Source organism: Sciurus vulgaris (assembly GCF_902686455.1).
Source record: "Sciurus vulgaris genome assembly, chromosome: 10".
NCBI classification, from domain to species: Eukaryota; Metazoa; Chordata; class Mammalia; order Rodentia; family Sciuridae; genus Sciurus; species Sciurus vulgaris.
In genome coordinates, this window is record NC_136470.1 from 5044975 (window position 1) to 5061571 (window position 16597).

General features: G+C 49.9%; 1 protein-coding gene across 1 annotated transcript in view; it reads left to right on the plus strand.

The window, feature by feature from the left end:
- DSCAM (DS cell adhesion molecule) overlaps positions 1–16597 on the plus strand; it is a 738606-nt gene that overhangs the window by 633087 nt on the left and 88922 nt on the right. The window contains exons 17-19 of the mRNA XM_079155833.1: positions 7526–7766; positions 9330–9476; positions 15660–15815. Of these exons, the coding sequence (XP_079011959.1) occupies positions 7526–7766; positions 9330–9476; positions 15660–15815 (544 nt within the window). The remainder of the gene's footprint in view (positions 1–7525; positions 7767–9329; positions 9477–15659; positions 15816–16597) is intronic.

The following is a 16597-nucleotide window of genomic DNA, read 5'->3' on the forward strand; positions in this document are numbered from 1 at the left end:
CTTGTGGGGGACCAAGCTCTTTGACATCACTCCGCTGCCACTAAAGAGCTGGGGCTTGGCCTTCTGTCATAGATGGGTACGAATCCCCTCCTGCAGTCCTGCGTGTCCCCCTACATTCCACTGCCTGCAGACGACCCACACTTGCAGGCCAGACCCGTCTCCTGAGACCTCACAGTCTCCTGGTGGGTGGTCCTCGCTGGGCTGTTATGCTCCTCGGTGGCCCGGGGGACTCCTGAAGCCGCTCCTCACTGGGTCCCTCCCTTCCCTGGCCCTCTCCTTTCCTTCCACTAGCTGCACTCACAGGCTCTGGGACACCTGGCCTGGGCCTTAGCTGTCTAGTCTGATTAGAACATGGTGACCGTCAGCTGGAAGTCCAGGCTCTTGGCCTCTCCAGACAGTGCCTGGATCAGGTGTCCTGGCTCCTATCATTGTTCCTCGAACCTGAACTGAATCGCCCTTGGTGGTTGGCGCCGTCTCCTTGTCAGATCACGAGTCCCTCTTTTATTTTAGAAATAGGGTCCCCTTATTCCCTCCTAACCCTGGAATCTCGATGCGTTGGGAGGAAATCACGTAGCGTGCCCCTGCCCTGGTCTGGGTCTCGATGGTCAGCTCGGTGGTGCGAGGAGACTGGCTGGTGAAGGGGTCCCTGGAGGCAGTGCCCCGCTCCCTTGGAGTCCCTGTGGTACTTCATGGGACACCCCCGGAGACCCGCAGGTGCTCCAGGCCCCACTTGCCTCCCCCCTCGGTTGGCCGTGAGACGAGGAACGGTACCCGCCGACCTGCACTCTGGAGCTCAGGGAGACGCGACCTTTTTGTTTTATTTTTTCCCTGTAGTCACATATGCCAGTCCTTCCCATGCAAGGCCCGGCTGAGTCGCACTGTGACCTCCCTCCATGACAACGTGGCCCTCAGAATTGAGAGGGCAGGCTCCTGGAAGGACTCACGAAAGCAGAGCCTGGCCCCAACCTCAGCGAGTTTCTGGTTCAGAGGGCCCTAGTGGGCCCCATTCCTGCCTGATGCTGGCCGGGCACTGCACTCTGACCCCTTGGACCCTTCCCAGAGCGTCGACCAGGCTTCATCTAGCTCTCATCCTTCCCAGCCCCCGTGACCACCGGTGCCTCGCCTCGGGTCACTGAGCCGTCCCCGTGCCGGGGAGCCTCCTGCTCCCCCAGAGCACCTGCGGATCCTGCTGGACTGTCGACCGTCCTCCACCGTGTCTGCTGAGGCTCAGAGGACGTGCCCCTCACTGGCAGCCCTTTGGCCCCCTGGAAGGGCGCCTCCCCCTGCTGTCCTAGGAGATGGGCAGGGCTCGGGCACAGCAGGCTGCTCCACTCTGCTCAGGGACACGGGAGGTGCCCTGACGCAGCACCTGCACGGAGGAGGGGCGGGGCTGGCATTTGTCCACCTGAGGCTCCAGCGGGCCCAGCGGGCTGGGCGTCGGGCTGTGGACGAGGCTGGAGAGCGGGCAAGGGGCCAGAGGGCAGCCGAGGAAGGCCCAGTGGGCCCACAGCTCAAGGAAAAGGGAAACACCTCCCAAGGGGACGGTCAGACATCGTCCACGGAACCGCTCCGAGTCCCGAGGGGCCGAGGGCTGAAACGTGGACTTCTCGGGTAACCAGGCCAGTCAGGCCTGCAGAGTCCCCTCCTGGCCGTGGGAAAGGGGCAGGCATGTGCCGGAACGGGCCCTGGCTCTGCCCAGGCACCCGTTGTGATCGCCTGCGCCTGGCTCTTCTGCCGTCCCTTGGGGGGCACCCGAGAGGTCCGAGGTGGGGCTTGAAGCCCAGGGGGGCCCTGGAAGCACGAAGGAGCTGGCGGGCTGGACAGGGAGGCGAGTCCCCCGCGCAGCCAGAGAAGAGGAGCCCAGATGGCTGGCCGCAGGTCCATGCTGAGGGAGGAGAGAGCGAGATGGCACCAGAACAATATTCAGCCTTGGCCGAGGAGCCGCCGGGGCCCAGGTGAGCGAGGGAGGCCCACTGCTCAGCAGCCTCCCGGCCGAAGGCTGTGCAGGTGCCTGAACACCAACCAGCGAAAGGAGCCCGGGGTTGGCAGGTGGCTGGTTTCCCTTCCACACAGGAAGCGTGCCAAGTTCTTTAGTATGTGTGAAGGCGACTGGTCTCCAGGGAGACTGACCACCAAGAGGGCTCGTCCTGATTGATCCTCACTGTGAAACCTGTTCCTACTGGCCGGCTGAATAAGTGAACTCTTTCTCTCTGGAATCCTTGTACCTATGCTTTTTTTTTTTTTTTTTTTTAATTTGTTTCTTTTGGATGTGAACCAGAATACATTTTGACGTATTGCACATACATGGAGCATAAATGATCCTATTGAGGACCCCATTGTTGTGGTCCACGTGATGTGGAGTTTCACTGCTCATGTGTTCATGTGTGAGCATAGGAAAGTGAGGCCCCATTCATTCCACTGACCTATTCCCTTCCCCTTATCCCCCTTGGTCTGATCCAATGAACTTCTATTCTTCCCCTCCCCCCCTCCCTCGTGGTGTGTTAGCATCCACATATCAGAGAGAACATTTGACCTTTGATTTTGGGGGATTAACATATTTCACTTAGCATGAGTCTCCAGTTCCATCCATTTACCAGCAAATGCCATCATTTCATTCTTCTTTATAGCTGAGTACTATTCCATTGTGTATATATACCACATTTTCTTAATCTGTTCACCTGCTGAAGGGCACCTAGGTTGGTTCCACAGCCTAGCTATTGTGAATTGAGCTGCTATAAACATTGATGTGGCTGCATCACTGTATTATGCTGATTTTAAGTCCTTTGGGCATATACTGATGAATGGGATAACTGGGTGAAATGGTGGTTCCTTTCCAAGTTTTCTGAGGTATCTCCATATTGCTTTCCAGAGTGGCTGCACCAATTTGCAGTCCCACCAGTAATGTATGAGTGTGCCTTTTCCCCACATCCTTGCCAACACTTATTGTTACTTGTATTCTTGATAATTTCCATTCTGACTGGAGTGAGATGGAATCTCAAAGTAGTTTTAATTTGCATTTCTCTAATTGCTAGAGATGTTGAACATCTTTTCATATATTTGTTGACCAATCGTATTTCTTCTTCTGTGAATAGTCTGTTCAGTTCCTTAGTATATTTATTGTTTGGGTTATTTGTGTGTGTGTCTGTGTCTGTGTTTGTGTGTGTTTGTGTGTGTGCGTGTGTTAAGTTTTTAGAGTTCTTTATATGTCCTGAAGATTAATGCTGTATCTGAGGTACAGGTGGCAAAGGTTTTCTCCCATTCTGTAGACTCTCTCTTTGAATTCTTTATTGTTTCCTTTGCTGAAAAGCTTTTTCAGTTTGAATCCATCCCATTTATTAATTCTTGATTTTACTTCTTGCACTTTAGGGGTCTTATTGAGACATGATAGAGATTTGGTCCTACTTTTTCTTCTGGTAGGTCCAGGGTCTCTGTTCTAATGCCTAGGTCCTTGATCCACCTTGAGTTGAGTTTTGTGCAGGGTGAGAGATAAAGGTTTAATTTCATTTTACTACATATGGATTTCCAATTTACCCAGTACCGTTTGTTGAAGAGGCTATCTTTTCTACAATGTATGTTTTTGGAGCTTCTATTTAGTATGAGATAACTGTGTTTATGTGGGTTTGTCTCTGTGTCTTCTATTCTGTACCATTGGTCTATAGACCTGTTTGGTGCTGATACCGTGCCATTTTTGTTACCATAACTCTGTAGTATAATTTAAGGTCTGGTATTGTGATGCCGCCTGCTTTACTTTTCTTGCTGAGGATGTTTTGGCCATTCTGGGCCTCTTATTTTTACAGATGAATTTCATGACTGCTTTTTCTATTTCTATGAAGAACATCATTGGAATTTTTAATAAGAATTAATTTTAACAGGAATTGCATTAAATTTGTATAGCACTTTTGGTAGTATGGCCATTTTGCCAAATTAATTCTGCCTATCCAAGAATATGGAAGATCTTTTCATCTTCTAACATCGTCTTCAATTTCTTTCTTAAGTTTTCTTTGTTTCATTGTAGTGGTCTTTTACCTTTGTTAGATTGATTCCTAAATTTTTTTCTTGAGAATATTGTGAAAGGGATAGTTTTCTTATTTTCTTTTTCAGTTGATTCATCACTGATGTGTAGGAAAACAATTGATTTTATATCCTGTTACTTTGCTGGAATCATTTACGAGTTCTAGAATTTTCTGGTGAAATTTTTTTGGACTTCTAAATATCTGTTTAGTTCTTTTACCCATCTTCTGATTGGATTATTTTGTTTTAGGGTGTTAAGTTTTTTTGATTTCTTCATCACATTCTATAGTGATTTAGGCATATCAATGTTTATAGCAGTGCCCTGCATGATAGCCAAGATATAGAACCAGCCCAGGACCCATCAACAGATGAATGAATCAAGAAAATGTGATACATGCACACAATGGAGTCTTACCCAGCCTTAAGGAGAAATGAAATGATGGATTTGTTGGTAAAGGGACAGAACTGGAGAACATCACACTAAGAGAAATAAGTCAGACTCAAAAAGTCAAAGGTCCAATGATTTCTCTTTTGCAGAAGCTAGAGAGAAATAAGGAAATAAAAAAGGGGAGTGGATTTCATGAAAATAGAAAAGAGACAAGTGAAGTCAAGGAAGGAGATGAAGGGGGAGGGAGGCAGGATGGAAAAAGGGAGGAATCGTGGACTGAAAGTGAACAAAGTATGCTGCGTACATATATGAACATACCACAGTGAATTTCACCTTCATGGAAATCTATAAAACACCAGTTAAAAAACTACACATAAATAGAATGGAGACCGGAGTAGTGGAGGAAGGGGCACAGGGGAGGGGGGGGGGGAGGGAGGGAGCACGTGCTGGGATCAGGTGGAGCAAATCAGTTTCCCTGCACGTACGGATGTGTCGAAATGAACCCACCACTACGTGTTGCTACAATGCAAAATCTTTATAAAAAGATTTTAAAAAGCTACATGAAAAACGAGAAATCTCTTTGTTGGTAAATTTGACTTGAGTGAGGAAATACATTCTATTAATTAGAAAATGTAAAGGTGATTCAATAGTTGCCATAGGAAAATTTCCATGTACTCAAATTCTCAGAATCTAAAATCTTCACACCCATCTGAAAACAAAGCAGAAAGCCACCGCTCCCCAGTGGAAAAGACAACGGATCTTTGGCTCAAAGGCACAGTGACCTCGTGTTTAGTAACAGAAGTACCAGCTCCTAACTCAGGAGCCAGCTCCATGCCGCTTGACAGATGAAGTGCTTGCCGTGACTGTTTCGCAGACCTCTTAGCACTTTGTAAATCTATTCAATCAGGCTGGGTGTTGATAAAAGCAACCAAGTCCAAGAAAACCATAAGTGCAGAAACCGGCTTGAAGAGAATGACCCTGTAAATATGTACAATTTCCATGTATTGGTTAAAAATTTAAAGATAGAAGAGGAATTGATGTCACTCTCTTGTGCACCACAGGCTGACTCCCAGGGACAGCCTGGGCATCTAGTCTCACAGGGAGCAAGCGTGCCAGGCAACCGGCATGTATCTGCTGCATCCACGGAGCCCTGGCCGTGCTCAGCCTTCTCTGACTTCCTGCTGTCCCTACTCCCCTCCTTCACATTTGCTAGTTTTCAAGGACTTGCTCGTCCTGGGTTTCTTCCCTCTTTCTGTCCCTTCTCATGCCTGGGCACCCTCCCTGGGCTCCTTCTGCAGGCTTTGCCCACCACACCCTCACCTGCACCTCCCTGAACCCTGGCCACCTTCAAGCCCACCTAGGTCTGTCTCTTTGGGTGGCTTCAGACCATTTTCGTTTTCCCCGTTCTGGATGCTGCCGACCTGCGCCTTCGGTGCTTCCTAGTGCTCAGTGGTCTCTGAAGTGTGTACCTGGTCTCTCCTTCTGGGTTATAAGCACTTACAGGGCAGAGAAAGCTTTTCATACCCCAAGAGACACACAGTTTGTACTTAAATGTACATAAGAATATATGAAGTAGCCCCCCTGTAACTGAGGGATTCAACCAACTGTGATAAAAAACACTGGGGAGAATGCTTCTGTACTGAACACATATACTTTTCTCTTGTCATTATCCCCTAAACAATGCAGTGTCACAATATTTACCTAGCACTTACATCAGATCAGGTCTTATAAGTAAAGCACAGATTTAGAGCACACACAGCGGCTCAGTGGCAGAGCGCTTGCCTAGCATGTGTGAGGCACTGGGTTCGATTCTCAGCACTGCATATAAAGAAGCAAATAAAATAAAGATCCATTGACAACTAATGAATATTTTTTTAAAAAAACGGAGCACACACAGGATGTGTGCAGGTCACAGCACTATGCCACTCTATGTAAGGGACTTGAACGTCCAGTTTTGGGCACCCCAGGGGAGTCCTGGAGACAACGGATCCCTAGCAGACACAGAGCAGCCACTGCGCATGTGCACAAGCCCTGGCATCTGCTGACAGCCTTGAAGGCTGCGAGTCCTCCGCTCCCTGGGGCCTCACCTGGTGCTGCTCATGCGGATGGAAAGGGTCTGGCTCCCCAGGTCCCGCAGGCCAGCGCAAACCGCACCATCTGCAGTTCAAGGGCTCTTCGCCTCAGCAGAGCAGAGCCACCGGCAGCCAGGGCGACTTGGGCCTTCAGGAAAGAGGCCACCTCCCCATGATGGCTCAGCTCCCCTCCACTCATCCCAGGGATGCTTCCTTAGAATTGGGCTCCAGGAGGCCAGAGCTGTGATCCTTTGAAATCCGTTCTGTTCCGGTGCCTGGAGGACGCCGGGTGCAGAGGCGAGCTTGGTGGGGGTCTGTGGGTGGAGGCAGGAAGGCCGGCTCCGCTGCAGTGGTTGGTGCACACACCCGCAGACACCACCAACCCAGTCTGTCTTCTGGAACGTTCCCACCAGTGAGACTAGTCCTCCAGGGCCCCCTGACCCAGAGTCTGCGCGCAGAGACTGAGGAGTCAGGTGCCCCCTTTCACGTGGTGACCTCCTGTGAAGACCGGTCCTGCAGGACTCGCCGAGGTGGTGGTGAGGGTGGGGATCACGGGCAGGGGAGGAAGCCGCTGCCCAGGCTCCACGGTGAGGAAGGCCGCCGTTTACCTCGGTTTTGCTTTCCGTGATTCTGGGTACCTGCAGGTAACCTTGATCTAACAACAGTAACTGGAGACTTTCAGAAACAAACCAAGCATCGGTTTTAAATGACTTTTTAAAAAAAAGTTTACAGTATGTTGTGATGGTTGTTCTGCTTCCTTATTAGTTATTATGAGTCGCCGGCTGTACCTCATTTATGAATGAGACTTTATCACAGAGATGTATGTTCTGGAAAAGGGATAGGGTGTATAGGATTGGCCTGTCTGTGGTTTCAGACCTCCCCTGGGGGTCCTGGAACATGACCCTCTTAAATACAGGGAGCCTTGTGTCGGATTCTGCTACGTCTGCCCTCTGAGACTTAAAGCAGCCGTGTGCTCCTTTGCCTGTGGCTGCGGGTGCTGATCCCACTCGGGTCCCGCCACAAGCCTTAGTACGCCCTCTCCTCTCCTGTTTAGGCTCCCAAGAAGCATTTGCAAAACGGGATTATCCGTGGCTACCAGATAGGTTACCGTGAGTACAGCACTGGGGGCAACTTCCAGTTCAACATCATCAGTATCGACACCACGGGGGACAGCGAGGTCTACACTCTGGACAACCTGAACAAGTTCACCCAGTACGGCCTGGTGGTGCAGGCCTGCAACCGGGCCGGCACCGGACCCTCTTCCCAGGAGATCATCACCACCACCCTTGAGGACGGTAGGTGGCGGACGGGCACAGCCCACCCTTTCCCTCCTGATACTTGGCTCTGGGCTCCACATGCCCCGGCTCCCTGCTGGCTTCGCCATGACTGGGCCCCTGGGGGGAAAGCCACCCTAAGCACCTCATCCAGCACATCACTTCTGTCACATCCTGGGCAGTCTGTGTTGCAAAACCAGAAGGCACTCCCCTCTTGGAACCTTCCTGGTCCATCTCAAGCACAAGAATTGGTCTTCTCCTCATATGAGCCCAGACTTTTCCTAACACTGCAGGAGCCGGACTAGAATGTGGAAATTGATTTTCTAAGAATTTCTCCCAAATCGATGTTAAGATTTCTTTTCCTTCCTTCCTTTCTTCCTTCCTTCCTTCCTTTCTTCCTTCCTCCCTTCCTCCCTTCCTCCCTTCCTCCCTCCCTCCTTCCTTCCTTCTTTCCTTTCTTTCTTTTTTAAATTATTGCTTTCTATTTTCAAGCATTCTTTGACCCCAGGAAACAAGGCTTAGTAGCAGGCTGTCTGGAGCAGATCTTGCAGTGATCAAGCACCCCCTAGTGACCATGATGAATTAATTCACCCTTTCACTAGGACACCAAAACAGCCTAAAAGTTCAAATTTCCAGCAGCTTGAAACTAGAGCAAGGACCCTGATGTACAACGGCACCTTAGTGTTTTAGATGAAGAGAGAAGACATAGGGTAGATGGTAGCAAATCATGGTGTCTTTTGAGGCAGGAGGTTCCCACAACATTACCTTGTGTAATCAGCCAGAGGATCAGAGATTTGAGGAGGCGAATTATGATTTGCACCTGTCATTTCTGACGATTTTTAGGGGTGAGAAGTCTTAGATATGCAGAAACTTGAAGACTCTCTCTTCATTATCTTTACAATGGTGGTTAAATGTACCTTTTGGGTTTTGTTTTGATGTTCGTATTTTTAAATGAAGATGTGAGTTTCTGTGGCTATTGTGCATCCTCTTGCATCTAAGATTTGCCTAAACTCAGTATTTAAAATGCTTCAAATGTTCTAGCAATCTGCCTCCTATTTCCTTGTCTCTCTTTCCTCTGACAAAACATTGCAGTATTGAAAAGTGTTCTTGGGAAGGAGACAGTGAAGGAGCTGTGTCTATGTAGTCACTTTCCATGCTTTTCAATAGCTAAGCTTCCAATTTATATGCCAGAAGTTACTAGATATGGAGGGAATGCACTGTAAAAAGTAAATGTAACTTAAATAGGCACCTTGCAAGAATAATGAGAAAATAAATCAGACAAGCAGTGGTCTTTACTTCAGCATTAAGATCAAAAGTGTGCTCAATTTGAGTCTGGGATGACCTCCTGAAAAGTGTAGTAATTAAATTGGAATCCAGTGTGATAAATGCATGAAATCAAGATGTTTTACTAGTTATCATAATGTTTATATAAGGAAGTGGTGTGTTTTTCCTTTATTTGGGGGGCCTGAGTGCAATTTTTTCCTTATCCTTGCATGTTAGATTATCAACCTATGTTGATTATTCAGTATTGCTTTGCTCATAAACCATCCACTATTATTATAAATTCTAATTATTTCATTTCAGTGCCCAGTTACCCCCCTGAAAATGTCCAAGCCATAGCAACATCGCCAGAAAGCATCTCAATCTCCTGGTCCACGCTTTCCAAGGACGCCTTGAATGGAATTCTCCAGGGGTTCAGAGTCATATACTGGGCCAACCTCATGGATGGAGGTAAGGGGACTCAACTAGGACTGCAGGCTTGCCTCAAAGAGTGTGCTGGGGGATTTTCAGACCCCTTTCCTAAGGAGGGATTCAGGATATGACTGAAACCTTTTATCCATGGACACTTTCCTCTTTCCTGCTGTCTTTCATCCCACGTTTTAACAGGTGCATACAAGCTGTCTAAAACATCACATACCTTCAAAGATCAATGTGCAGCATAGGCCCTTTGGAAAATCAGGCAAGAACAGACTTTTCTAATTATCAGTATCTATGTCAAGATTCTGCAGGCAGCATCCAAAGTTTAATCTCTATCTAGAACATTCTGTGTGATACATATTCTAAAAAGTTGGTCACTTCCTATTCCCCAAATAAATTTAGCACAGAAATTATTTAGGTTTCTGTAGTTGAACTACAAGAAGGCTCAGGAAGATTTCAGAACACCTTGAGGGGAACATGATTATTCCCCAAGAGGAGTCATTACATCTGGAACCCCAGGGCCTGGAGGTGTGTCTCCAGGGTAGAGCCCTTGCCAGCAGGTGTTAGGCCCTGGGTTCCAGTCACTGTGCATACACAGAAGGTCCAGAACCCTCTGTTTTTGTCTCTTTTTCTTCTCCTCCTTCCCCTTCTCTTTCTCTGCCTTGTTCCTTCTCTTGCTTGTGTGAGTTGGTGTGTGTGTGTATGTGCGTGTGTGCGCACATGCATGGGTGTTATTTCTTTCAAGTTGGGAAAAATTCTCTTGCTTCTTGGAGACAAGAGTAAGAGAATAAAAGACAGAATAAGAGACCCACTCAGGTGGCAGCAGAATCAGAAGTCTTCAAGTGAAGCCCGATGTCTTTGCTTCTGGATGGTAGATGTGGCAAGTCAGGCCAGGCTGCTGCTGAGTTATGTGCACAGCGAGGCTACAGCCCTCCCCAGGGAAGGCCTCCCAGGGTCTGCTCACCATCTGCCTAAGTCTGAGGCTGCTGGTATGGCACCCGCCCCTCTTGGTTTCCGGCCTCCTGTGTCCACCGCCCCGGGACCCACCCACGCTCCCCTCTGTGTTCCTCCTCTCTGGGTCTGGTCCCCCAATGGGTGCTCTTCTCTGAGTTGGAGCAAGTACAGCCAGCACCCAAGAGCCTGCCCCACCCCTGCTCAGGAGCTGGTCCTGGTTCGTTCTGCCAATCAAATCCCTGTCCCTACTGTGGTAACGAACGCACAGGGTCTTACGGGCTGCAGCAGGCTCCACTGTAGGCGCCAGCACAAAGGAAAGAATATGCATGAGTCAAAGAGGCCATTTGCTAAGTCAGGGCCAGTGTGCAGGCCTTTGCTGTCTGTAACTAGGCTTGCCTCTCAGGGCAACCCCCCTTTCCAAGCAGGGTCTCGCACCTCTTAGCCCCAGCACGGGAGGCCTTCTAAAGAGGTGCACTTGCTGGGCCTGCAGCAGACCTGTGACTGAGCACCTGCTGTGTGCTGAGTCCAGGAGACCTGGATGCTCAGTGAGCACTCTAGTCTTGCAGGAAGGGGCGCTGGAGAGCAGAGAGCCCCAGCCCCAGCAGCGTGCGCCCGTGGAGGGAGGGCAGATAGAAGTAGATGCTTCTTTAACCACCTTGCCTCCAATACAAGGAAAGTGTTTAAAATGACTGGGGATGTAGCTCAGCAGCAGAGAGCTTGCCTAGCATGCACAAGGGCCTAGGTTCCATTTCCAGCACCACCAAAAAAAAAAAAAAAAAAATGGCCGTGAAGCCAGGGTAGTGGTGCACACCTGTCATCCCAGCTGCTTGGGAGGCTGAGGCTAGAGACTGTGAGTTCAAAGCCAGCCTCAGCAAAAGCAAGGCACTAAGCAACTCAGTGAGACCCTGTCTCCACATAAAATACAACATAGGGCTGGGGATGCGGCTCAGTGGCTGAGTGCCCCTGAGTTCAATCCCTGGTACCCAATAAATAAATAAATAAGGACTCAGTGGTTAAGCACCCCTGGGTTCAATCCCCAGTACCAAAAAAGTAAAAAGGGCAGTGAAAATTTGCAAAAGGTCCTAATTGATTGACAAGATGCCATGACATAGCTGTGTAGCACTTCTGATTCCACTCCTCACCTTGACTGGGCAGAACCCAAGACCCGACAGTGCTCACCTACAGGCAGAGTTACGCTGTAATCATTTCTTGTATTGTTCCTGCCGGAAATATTTCCAACACCCAGAGGTGACCTTCCTCCTCATCTCCACGTGTTCATGTCTCCCTGTATTTACTAGCGTCAACATCTCAGTTTAGAAGTGGACAATATGGCTTCATACTTTGAAAGCTTTACAAACTTTACTATTCAACAGTGTTTGATTCTTTAAATAAAGAATGCTTGCAGATATATACGGTTCTTACAGATAGATACCTCTACCCCCAGAACTGGGTAATACGATCCATGTCAGGTGTAGAAGTTCCATGCTTAATTTCCAAGATAAGAAAGACCCTTGGAGACAACCCGCTGTGAACAGCCCCTCCCTGCCTGCTACCATGATGAGTGACATCCTGGGAGCAGGCCACTCCCTGCCATTACCAGTCCTGAGGCTGTGCACCAGGCTGGCTGTCCTCACGCCAGCTTGAGCACACAGTGACTATGTGAGACTGTGTGTGCCACACCTGGAGAAAACATCGCACACAGCACACACCCACACACACACCCACACATACCATACATGCACCACATATATCACAATCATATACCCACAAATAACTGCGCACAACACACATACAAACCACACACACTACACACACCTCACACGTGCACACCATACACATACCACACCAGTGTACCACACATAGACCACACCCACACCCCACATACACAACACACACACCTCACATCATACACACCAGACACAACACACACACACTCCACCACATGACTGCAGACAGACATGTTACCACCACTGCTCAACTAGTGATTCAAATACTTTACAAAATATGTATGATCATTTTATTCTTAATGTGATCACATAAAATACCTGATAATACACTGGATAGGCCGAGTTAAATATACAATATTTTGGTGAATTTCTGAGTTTTAAAGTCGCAATCAGAAAATTTAAAACATTTTAAGACCTACTGGGAAGAGTTCATCAGAGATTTCTGGGAAAATTGTCCCTTTGGGAAGTCCCCACTTCTACCTGTCTTAGCCCCTTCTCATCTCTTCTGTCTCCCAGACAGCAACAGAGGGCCCTGAGCCAAAGGTCAGGGTCTGCCGGGCATGTGGGCCCTTGGGGTTGCCTCAAAAATTATTCCCTCCCCTATTTTGTTTTCTGCCTCAAAACTGAGAATGATGCAGATATAAATAAATATATTAAAGTATTTTGTTTTCAAAAAGATGTTTTGCAAGGGATATGATTTCCAAATTTGTTCTACATATTTGTTTCAGTTTATTTTATTCATTCCCTCAACTAAACACTGCACTTTAGATCATCTGTGTGTGTGTGTGTGTGTGTGTGTGTGTGTGTGTGTGTGTGTGTGTGTGTGTGTGTGTGTGTGTGTCCAGTGCTGGACGCTGTGTGTTTGCTTGGGCCACCTCCCCCATCTGCCCTTCTCCGACAGTCAGCAGATTGTCCTCCCAGGGAGCAGGAGGGGATGTCAAAACTCAACTCCATGCTCGGGCAGTCTGAATCGGGGCTCGAGCGCAGCTGTACTCGGGGTTCAGGATAAATCAGTTTATCAGAACAGCACGACTCCAAGCCGTGTTGGTAAACATGGTCAGTGAACACCTAAGTACTGAACCTGGTCAGCTTGATTCTGACTCATTGGCAGATTGAACTCCTTTGTGCAGTTGTGACTTTTCTTTAAACAGATTGGGAGGGAAGGCCACGAGGCCGCTCTGCTTCTCATCCTATTCTGTCCCCATCACACAGCTTGCCCTATTGGGACACTGGACTGTCTCTGAGTCAGACCCCCTGTACCCTTAAAGATGAAAGAGCAAGGACTTTGAGCTGTCGAAGGACATTGCCAAGGCCTCAGAACCAGCACCCGGCCTGCGCATCAGTACTCTCCCTGATTGTGTGCGCCTGTGGGTGGGCGTGGGTGGATCTTTGCCAAGTGCAGATGTTTCTAAATCTGAAAAGACTTTGAGGAGCTGTAAGTTTAAAGTTTTCATATTAGCATTTGGGGTTCCTATCCTCATCCAATGGCCTGTACCAGCTGTGTTCAGGAAAGTGAAAACAAGGATTGAGTGTGGAAGGACCCTCTCTCGGAGGAGAGGATTTCCAGTGCATCTGGGCGCTCAGTGATTGGCATGTGCATGCATGATGACCACCTGCACGAGCAAGCGCTTCTCTCCTTCGTAAGCCACCTGCTGAGACCCCCAGTTGTGACCTTAAAGGCTGGCGCCTGCCGCTCCCTCCAGAAGCACCCTTCAGGCCGTCCTCAGCAAGGCGCCTGCCCACAGAACTCGCCCACCATCTGCCCCAGGTGGGCAGGCCTGCCCCTCACAGGGGTCTGAGCTTCTGTGACCCGCATGCCACCCCTTCTCTCCCTGGCGTGTGCCTGACAAGCCTTGACCACCCCATGCGTTATTTCAGGTTCCCCTTTAATGTCACATCCAGCTCCACCTTGACCCTTGATCCAAAGCACACACTTTTAAAAGGATGCTCCCCAGCCAGCATGATGGAGGAAAGGGAGTCTCCTAATGTCTGAACCTCTGCACAGTGCCCGGGATGGCCAAAGGCTAGAAGGACAGCCAGCAGGGGAACAGGAGGGAGTGTCCAGCGGGCCTGGTCATCTTGTTGCTGCCTCCCCTGGGCTCAGCCTGCTTGCCCTCATTTCACCAAGAGACCACAGGCCAGGGGCCAAGACTGTGGACTGTGGATGTGAGTCTGTGCCAGCTGATTCCTCGCCTGGGCTCTCAGCCACCATTCCAGGGTCCTGGCCTCAAGCAGGCTGACCCTCTCTCTCTGCTTCCTGTCTGTCACAGGACGGGCAACGGAAGCCATGGGACTGTTGGACTGATTTATGAAGCCAGTCTTAGGGCAGGGCCAGCACCTAAGGAAGGGCATCTGGCACGTCAGCCACCTCTACTAACGCAGAGCTCTTACTGCTTTTGAAACACACCCAAAGGTGACCACTCGTCAGGAGGAATCCCCTGGCCGCTCTCACATCTGTCGTCCCTTGGTACACTGGCCAGCACGCCCTGCCCAGCAACCACCAGCAGCCACTTTGCTGTGGGATGCTCAGGTCCCAGGGCTCCTCGCACCCCATCGCTGGCTCTGCAGGTGACTCTCTTCCAGACCCAGGGCTGCTCACCACGCAGGCACTTGAAATGTCATTTCAAGTGTTCCCACACTGCCCTGAGTAACATCTGAAGACGGGGCAACATGATGTTCGCCTTTGAATATCCTTAGCTGGTCCCACTCCAGCAAGGGGGTGTATTCAGCAAAAGCTGACACGCCACAGTGACACCGCGGGGTTCACTCCAGGTGAGAAGCAGAGCTTGCTGAGCCACTCGCTCTGACACATTTTTTCCCTGCTTATATATTTGATTTTATTTTTTTAAGCTTTTTTGAGGTGTTCCTGACAAATTAAAACTGCATTCAAGGTGAGCACGTGGAAGTCCTGACAGATGCGTGCTCCGTGAACCCTCGCCACCACCCAGCTTAGGAGCGGATCCACCACCTCACACGCTCACATTTTCTATTTTTTTCCCCCAAAGATACAAAGTTTCAGTTATGCAAGATGAAGGAGTTCTGGAGCTCTGTTGTACCGCCTGGTGACTACAGTTGACAATACTGCATCACCACGTGGGATCTGCCACCCGGATAGGTGTTAGCTCAGACATTGGAGACAAAGTGAGGCACTTAAAAATATGTATAGATTAGAATTTTAAAAAATAAAAGCGAACAGACACCTTAACTTGCAGGAGCTTTGTAATGAGTACAAAGGAATTACAGATGAACCTAGGCTTGCTGGTGTGGGGCTCCAGGGCCACGCTGGCCAGCAGCTGCCTGAGGCTCCTGAGTGGCAGCCTGGGGTGGGACTGAAGCACTGTTTCCCAGGTCAGTTTTCTGCCTGCTGTTCTGGGGCAGGTGGCTGCAAGAGATTTTGCCAATGGCGGTCATGGTGTTGGTATCCCATGGTGCCTGCCTCCTGCCCTCTTGAGTTCTGTGGGACCCTGGGGACAGCGTGGGAATGTGAGTGCTGATGGGTCCGTCATGGGAGTCTTTCCTTGTTCTTTTCCTCCAGAGCTGGGCGAGATTAAGAATGTCACCACCACACAGCCGTCCCTGGAGCTGGACGGGCTGGAGAAGTACACCAACTACAGCATCCAGGTGCTGGCCTTCACACGCGCGGGGGACGGGGTCAGGAGCGAGCAGATCTTCACCAGGACCAAAGAGGACGGTGAGACTCGGACGGCAGCAGGCGGAGAGCTCAGCTCCTGGCTGCACGCCCAGGGACATGCCAGGCTCCTGCCAAGTGGCAGCACTCCAGGGCTGAAGCCATTGAGTCACTCTCAGCCTTGGCCACCAGGCTGCTCTTGACCTCACTCGGGGAAATCCTTGATGTCCTCACGACACTCAGCAGAGCCTTTCAGGCCTCCCGGGCTGGGCTGCCTGCGCTCCTTGCATCCGTTGGGTCCCCTTTTCTCCTCCCCACCTTGCCCTCCTCCCCCTCCTCCTCCTCCCCCTCCCCTTACTCCTCCCCCTCCCCTACTCCCCCTCCCCTTACTCCTCCCCCTCCCCTACTCCCCCTCCCCTTACTCCTCCCCCTCCCCTACTCCCCCTCCCTCTTACTCCTCCCCCTCCTCCTACTATTCCTCCCTTCTTACTCCTCCTCCCCCTCCCCCTTCCTCCCTCATCCCCCCTCCTCTTCCCCTCCCCACTTCCCTCCCCCTTCCAGTCCTCCTCCTCCCATTCCCCCTTCTCCTGACCCTCTTCTTCCTCCTCTTTTCTGCTTTGCTTCTTATGGGGCCAAGTATCATTTTAAACAAACAGGCCTTTTGCCTCAGTACCTCTGCACCTGTTTTGCATCCTCCTAGAGCAACTGCAGGGCCTCTCTGCCCACAGCATAAGGTCTGATAACCGCACCTTCATAAGCTCTGGAAACTGTGCCCTGCATAGGCCATGTTATTCTAGGCTAGTTAAATCACTGCAGGAGGCCGCGATTTAAGAGCTTCACAGTAT